The 8137-nt window shown below is 41.5% G+C and overlaps 1 protein-coding gene across 6 annotated transcripts in view; it reads right to left on the bottom strand.

Moving 5' to 3' along the window:
* Nucleotides 1-8137, bottom strand: part of CPLANE1 (ciliogenesis and planar polarity effector 1) — a 63676-nt gene that overhangs the window by 39229 nt on the left and 16310 nt on the right. For 5 of the 6 annotated variants that reach the window (XM_042825756.1, XM_042825760.1, XM_042825759.1 and 2 more), the window contains exons 16-19: nt 7470-7643; nt 6023-6251; nt 5663-5802; nt 142-365 (exon numbers count right to left, since the gene is read on the bottom strand). In XM_042825756.1, coding sequence (XP_042681690.1) covers nt 142-365; nt 5663-5802; nt 6023-6251; nt 7470-7643 — 767 coding nt within the window. The remainder of the gene's footprint in view (nt 1-141; nt 366-5662; nt 5803-6022; nt 6252-7469; nt 7644-8137) is intronic. The other variant, XM_042825758.1, reaches the window with a different exon arrangement.

The raw sequence follows: 8137 nt of genomic DNA, 5'->3' as shown, positions 1-8137 counted from the left end.
GAAAGACACTCTTAACACTACTTTAGTAAATAAACAGACAGGGAAAAACATGAGAGAGAAAAATAAGCTGAAATGAACAAAAATATAGATGATTATTTCATAAATGCATTCAAACATGGAACAAAAATTTTTATCACCTACACTCACTTCACTGAGAGAAGCTGGCTGAGGACAGTATAATGGTGGTGCTGGTAGATAAAGCCCATCTGGAATTAGACCACAAAATTTTCTACTAAGATCCTTTACAGAATCTATCAAAAGCTGAAATGTCTCTGAGAGAATATCAGCATCTGCCATAACAGCAGCTTTCAGTAGCTCCTGCACTGAACTATAGAGGACATCTGCATCTTCTTCTTCAATTGGATCTATAAAATATTAATCACAGAAACCAATAAATTAATTGAGTCATTACATGGCATTTATTCTAAAATGACATAGCTCTATTTTCAGAATTCATGTTCATTTACAACAGTGCATATATCTTACCTACTTGTATAATATTTTTTTCATTTGGAAATAGTATTCAATTGCTAATTTTACTTTTTACCAGGTTAAGGGAGAAACTACTGCCTTTCAATATGGAGAAGACAACTTTTCAGCCATGCATTTGCCTAGGATAAATTCTAGAAGTTTCTTCACATAAAGAAGGCATAGACTGCACATCTTATTCTTAATGATCATAGCAATTCTTTTATCAGTGAGAATAATGATAGAGGACAGGGAAATCACAGAATCACAGAATGGCCAGGGTTAGAAGGGACCTCAAGGATCATGAATGTCCAACCCCCTTGCCACTTGCAGAGCCACCAACCTCCCCATTTAATACTAGATCAGGCTGCCCAGGGCCCCATCCAGTCTATGTTTTTTTTCATATATATATTTGTTTGATCTATTTGACCTATTATTCCATTTTCTTCTCATCTTTTAGAGGTAGCAGGACCTTCAACATAAACCAGTAATGGGCTCCTAAAATTTGCATACTATCATACTGTTCAACTTCCATTTCTCTTCCTTCTGCTTGTTTTGAAATATATGTCGCCAAGTCTCCCCATGACCTATCATACTTAGAGATTGTTATACACAACATGCTTTTCTATCCATGAAGCAAAAATTATTTGAAATGAATGTAAAAGAATCTCAACAGAGTTCAGGATACAACTCACGTAAACAGTAATTAGAAGCCATCTCTGGACAGGGACTTAAAGAAGGTTTTCAAAACACACACAAAAGAAATAATGACAGTAAACTTTCTGTAAAACCTACCTAGATAAACGGAGGAATTTTAGCAGTAAAGTGTTAAATTAGGTTATGTGATAAAAACCTCATTTGCCATGCATGCCACGGAGCAGAGAGACCAAGAGAAGATGGGAGAACCTGAATAATACCCAGGCCAGTCTACTCATAGGACTGCCACAGGAAAAAAAAAAATCCACCTGTAAAAGTCTTGTCTCCATGCATTCTGAGTGACATGCATGCTCACTAAGCAATAAAAAACAAAACAAAACAAAACAAAAACAAGCTTAATTACCGTGAGAGAACACACCATCATCCCACGGTGTGAAATACATCAAGATGAGCAATGGGAGTGGCTCTCTTAAGTACCTTTTGTACAGACAGTCATCACTTTCAAGAGGGAAAGGCCACACCATAAGAGATCTCTTTGGGATTGTCCAGGACTCATTACAGGATCCTTGTGAAAGAAATTGAAAGCATGGCATTGAATTGTGCCAGCCTCACCGTTTTTGAGACCTGTCAACATGTGCATATTTTTCTGAGAGAGAGACACTACCCTGTGTGTCAGCATGTAAGAGTTTAAGAACTGGTGGCAGTGTCCATTTTGCCAGGATTAGGAACAAGTGAGGCTATGTGAGTATCAAGTCAGGCTGACAAGCAAGCAGAATGCTCTGAGTGTGGAATGAGTGTAGCTCACTTTCACTTTCACGTGATCAAGACTGCACGAAATGGCAGCTAATACAGGTACCAAGTAAACTGCTGGAGAGACCACTTGAGAGACCTACTTGGATACTTGGGAATAGGTCTCCTACTTGGGAGACCTACTTGGATAACCCAATTGGATTAAATGAGGAGGTTGGTGGCCCTGCATGTGGCAGGGGTGTTGGAGATTCATGATCCTTGAGGTTCCTTCCAACCCTGGCCATTCTGTGATTCTGTGATACAAAGTAAATCCTGATCAGCAGCCAGAGAGGCAGTGTGTGCCAGTGCACATGTGACACTAAGCATGAGACCACAGGAGAAGATGGTTACTGTAAGGATCAGGTGAAGACTAAAGATCTGTTAGAGATCTCTACATGTGTTTATAAGGGCTAAGCACATGGGAAGATTGAAAACCAAAGATCAGTTATCTATTGGAATGAATATAAATCTAAGACCAACTTCCAGGATGGTGCAGCCTGTGTGAAGGGAAACAAGGATATCTGTTGGTGAGTGGGTATATACCAGAAACTAGCATGGGGACCAGGTTTTGGGGACACAACCATGCAGATGTCAGTAACACAGAAGACTGGTAATCCAGACCCAGTTGGTAAGTTACAGTATCATAGAATCCATAATGGCCAAAGTTGGAAGGGACCTCAAGGATCATGTATCTCCAATCCCCCCTGCCACAGGCAGGGCCACCAACCTCCACATTTAATCCTAGACCAGGCTGCCCAGGGCCCCAACCAACCGGCCTTGAACACCTCCAGGATAGCCTCTCAGGGCAGCCTGTTCCAGCACCTCACCACTCTCTCTGTAAAGAACTTCCCCCTGACATTCAACCTAAACCTTCCCTCCCTCAACTTAAACCATTTCCCCTTGTCTTGCTGTTATCTACCCTTTCAAAGAGTTGATTCCCCTCCTGTTTGTAGGCTCCCTTTAGGTACTGAAAGGCTGCAGTGAGGTCACCCTGCAGCCTTCTTTTCTGCAGGCCGAACAAGCCCAGCTCCCTCAGCCTGTCTTCATAGGGGAGGTGCTCCAGCCCCCTGATCATCTTTGTGGCTCTCCTCTGGCCTCTCTCCAACAGCTCGCTGTCCTTCTTGTACCTGGGCCTTCTGACCTGGACACAGTACTGCAGATGGGGCCTCACAAGGGTGGAGTAGAGAAGGACGATCACTTCTCTCTCCCTGCTGGCCACCCCTCTTCTGAAGGAGCCCAGGATACCATTTGCTTTCTGAGCTGCAAGGGCACACTGCTGGCTCATGTTAAGCTTTTCATCCATCAGGACCCCCAGGTCCTTCTCTGCAGGGCTGCTCTCAAGGACTGCTCCTTCCAGTCTGTATGGATGCTTGGTATTCCTCCAGCCCATGTGCAAAACCTTGCACTCTGCTGTGTTGAACCTCATCAGGTTCACCCAGGCCCACCTTTCAAGCCAGCTGAGGTCCCTCTGAATGGCATCCCTTCCTTCCACCGTGTCAACTGTACCACTCAGCTTGGTGTCATCAGCAAACTTGATGAGAGTGCACTCAATTCCGTCATCGATGTCATTGATGAAGATGTTCGAATGCACAGGTCCCAAGAGAGACCCCTGGGGGATGATGCTCGTTACTGGCCTGGACACAGAATCATTAATCAACACCCTTCGTCTGCAGTTTTTCAACCAATTTCTAATCCACTGAGTGGTCCACCCATCAAATCAAATATTTGGAGATAAGGATGTGGTGGGGGACCATGTCAAAGGCCTTGCTCAAGTCCAGGTAAATGACATCAGTTGCCTTCCCCTTGTCCACCAATGCCATCACTCCATCATAGAAGGCCACCAGACTGGTTAGGCATGACCTTCTCCTGGTGACTCCATGCTGCCCATCTCAGATCACACGCTCATTCCTCATGTGATCAAGCGTGCCGTCCAGGAGGATCTGTTCCATGATCTTCCCAGGTGCAGAGGTGAGAATCATCAGCCTGTAGTTCCCTGGTCCTCCTTGCTCCCTTCCTTGTAAATGCGAGTGACGTGACCCTTCCTCCAGTCATCCAGGACCTCACCTGACAGCCACAACTTTTCAAATATGATGGAGAGCGGCTCGGCAACCACCTCAGCCAGCTCCTTCAGAGCCCTGGGATGCACGCCATCCAGCCCCACAGTCTTGTACACATTCAGTCTCATGAGGCGGTCTCGGCCTTGCTCTGCCCTTACAGCAGAGGGGGATTTACTGCCCTGGTCCCCACCTAGAGGTTTAGGGATGCAGGGCTCAGGGATTTGAGAAGCATTAGAATCCTGGCCACCAGTGAAGAGCGAGGCAAAGAACTCATTCAGTACCTCAGCCTTCTCTTCTTCCATTGAAGCCAGCTCTCCTTTTACATTTACCAGAGGAGGTACACTCGCTTTGGCCTGTCTCTTCTGGACAATGTTCCTGTAGAATGTCTTCCTATTGTTTTTCATATCCCTCACCAAGTTCCATTCTGCCTGCGCTTTGGCTTTCATGATCCTACGTCTGCAAGTCCTGACGTCATTCCTGTATTTTTCCCAGATGATACACCCTTGTTTCCAGAGCTTGTGTGCACCTTTCTTTGCCCTCAGTATGCCCAGCAGTGTGCCTTGCCGAGCCATGCTGGTTTCCTGCTTCCTCTGCCGCTTTCTTATTCATAGGGATGGAGAGCTCTTGTGTTCTCAGGAAGGCATTCTTGAAGAGTAGCCACCTTTCCTCAACATCTTCGTTTTTAAAGACAGCATCCCAGGGGATCTTGGCCAGCAATCCATTGAATAGTTTAAGGTTTGCTCTTCCAAAGTTAGGGTCCTGACCCCACTTTTTGCCAGGATTTTCGAGATCACAAACTCGATCAGGGCATGGTCACTGCAGCTTAGGCTGCCTCCAACTTTAATGGCTTTAATGATCTCCTCCGCATTCGCATTGGTGAGCAGCAGGTCATGCAATGCTCCACCTCTGGTCAGTATGTTCAAAGCTAGCTACTGGGGGTATCCACACTGTACATACACTTGTATATATAAATGGACCTTGATTCTGAGCAGCAAGAGGCAGAAACAGGAGTAAGCTGCTGACATGCATAGCATTTACTTAAACAGTGCCTGTAGGCAGTTACCGATGTGGCATGCCATACATAGATTTTATGAACACGTGTTTGTGCATGTGCCTCATGGTCATAAATTCTCAGCCTTGCTAGGTCTTAGGTTTGATCGAGTTAGTAAGCCTCATCTCTCCTATGTGATGAGATTCGTCCCTCTTGTACTTTAACATGGCGAAAATAAATCATTCCAATCTAGTTTTGGTGACACTTTCCACACTATTTGCATTTGTTTTCTTCTCTTTGTTTTAAGGAAGCATTAGTTTTCTTCCAAGTTTAAGTAAATCTCACATATAGTCAAACAAGGATTGGCTAATTTATGTGAACAACAGTGGAATAAATGGATTTACAGGGATGACAAAGGGCTGTGTATGAAAAACTTTTGCATGTAAGCTATGAATGAAACTGTACAGTCTTCCTTGAACCATGGACAAAACTGATAATGGCTTCAATTTTTAAAATGATAAGCCAAAAGCCTATAAAATTACAGCATTTGAATATACCACATTATCAATTCACACAGAGAAGGTAAAACTGTTATTTCTTTTCAAGACTACATGTAATATGCAGTGTGACTGTGAACAGCATAGAACATGCAGTGAAGTGACATGAAAAATAATCACAAATACTCATAATTTTCACGTACCTGTAAACCACTTATATTTAAAATGTTCTTCAGTTGTTGTTTCAGAAGTAGCTGGTTGCCCCAGCAAAGACTGTAGTTTTTCCTGAAAAGTCTGCATTGGTGATAAGCTTAACGGCAGATGATGCTCTGTGATTTTCAGTCTGAAAGCATAGCAAGCAATAGTTCTTTAAAAACAAAAACTAGAAGTTATCTTCTGAAAGAAAATCTAATACAAAGTAGCTAATTGTAACATGCTAGGTCCTACAGATACAAGGAATCTGAGAATAGAAATGGTTGAGGAAAAGGATATGTTGTTAAAATAAGTTAACACTTAAAGCTAAATAACAAAACACATTACACCAATTCCAAGCTCAGTTTTACCTTGTGAATTCATCAGAGCTCTGACAATATAGACTGTAGGCCACACCAATTGAGACTGAGAGTTTCCAGTCACCAAGCCTGCGCGTTAGCCATACAGCCTCTGGAAGGAGTCCCCCAACAAAGAACAAGTCAAGAGCATATTCTACTGTCCACACAGATGAAAGGTTCTGGTCTCTGACAGCTCTTGTAACCAGATGGCGTTGTAGTGGAATAACACGAGGAGATACATCTGAGACACAAAAACACAAATTAAATTTAAACTGACCTCGGTGCTGTAAGATGAATTATACAAAATTCATACATTCATAAGTATTCAAAAATGCTTTTTGATTTTTATTGAGCTCCCTATTAGAGACACTAAAGGGTCTACCTGCAGCTGGCATATGCAGCTCATGTTGTGATATAAGACTGAGATCAGTATTTTCCTGCTTAGTAATGTGGTGCATACAATGGTATGCAAAATCAGCAGGTTATTCTAACTTCAAAGTTTTGAAGTTGACACAGTCAACAGTTGACAGTACACTTGTCAGTACAATACATATGTTTCTGATATTCCAAAGGGCACATCTAAGCTGAATGGAAATTCTCTGAGTTTTTCTACTACACTGAAGTTGTACATACTTGACTAAACATGTAACTGTAACAGATACAAAGCCATAATGCAAATCTAGAAGAGTATCACATTATTTTGAGGCTTACACTTACTTTCAAAGACTATGAAGGCACATACACCACCATATATACCACTTCCTGTTGTAGTATAGAACCATTAAAATCATCAACGGATTCAAAAATTTCTCAGAAAATCTAAGCAATCTAAAACGATTAGGGGACTACCGCATTTCTCCTACGAGGAAAAGTTGTGAGTGTTCAGACTGTTCAGCCTAGAAAAGGCTCAAGGCAGATCTTACTGAATGTGGCACAGCAGTTTGCCCTGCAGTCCATGCAGGAGGGCACACAGGGAGGACAGCAGGTGGCCCACTTTCTCCCTTCTGGGAGCAGTACTGTATTAAAAAGTTTGTACTGTAGTTTGTCCAGGCAGGGCACTTGATCTCAGCCAGAACAGTGGTGAGCACTCACCTGACAGCTGTAACTGTGGAGTCAGTGGAGATGTAAAAAAGTAATTTCTATGTAATTGAACATGTAACTATGCAATTCAATTTCCCATAGACTACTATCTTTGTTAGCAAAATATTTTCAATAATGAAGAACAACAAAATGTTAGAAGAACAAAAATTGAAGAACAATAAAAAAATGTTTATTTCACAGAGAGACATCAACATCAACACTCCTTAACAGCAACACCTGGAAAAATTAAGTTACTCTAAAGTTAAAGGTGCTGAAAACAAATCAACAAGAACAATAGACAACATGAAAAAAAACACTTTTCTATGTGTTCAACAAGTTAAACACAGCAAATTAAACTTCTTTAAAAAAAAATAAATACCTGGTTTGATGTGAAGTGGATGCAGGATATCAACATTGTGTGGGGGAAAGATATAGAGCAGCTCATCTGTGAAATAAGCAGCCATGAATCGAGCCATGGATCGAATCACAGCCATAGCAGTTTCAGTATGAACATTTGTTATCATCCACAGTTCATGCTGAGAATACTTAGTGTCTAAAAATAAATAAAACAGATATCAAAACATGAAGGAAAATGGTTTTAAATTTGAATGATAAAATTGTTTTAACTTTAAAAGAAATTAGTATTAATAAGAGCTATAGTATTCTTCAATAATAGGTTTTCAGGATGTGAGAGCTACATCTTTTTCACAAATTAGCTGTTCTACTAAAAGATTTATATTAGGTTTCTAACGACTAGAGATGGGCCTCTAATATCCATGCTCAGATCAGAGCTGAATCAAAAACTTCAAATTTGGGAAGTCAGATGCCACATTATGACTTCACAGAATACTGATACAAGCATCTGCAAAAAAAATATCCCACTGTCAATTTCAGATTGGTGACTAATCCTACATCAACTATTTCAGCATACTGTATCATAAAAAAAAAAAAAAATAAGTAAGATCAATGCAAAAAAAAATTGCACTATGTACCCATTGCCTTTCTTATGCAAAGTCTTTTCTTCTGCAGATTTGAATCCAGGAATAT

Source organism: Centrocercus urophasianus, unplaced genomic scaffold (assembly GCF_019232065.1).
Source record: "Centrocercus urophasianus isolate 14NV4802_14NV808 unplaced genomic scaffold, USGS_Curo_1.0 seq_25, whole genome shotgun sequence".
NCBI lineage: Eukaryota > Metazoa > Chordata > Aves > Galliformes > Phasianidae > Centrocercus > Centrocercus urophasianus.
Note: the sequence above shows the minus strand (reverse complement) of the source record. Positions and strands in the feature narration are given on the sequence as shown.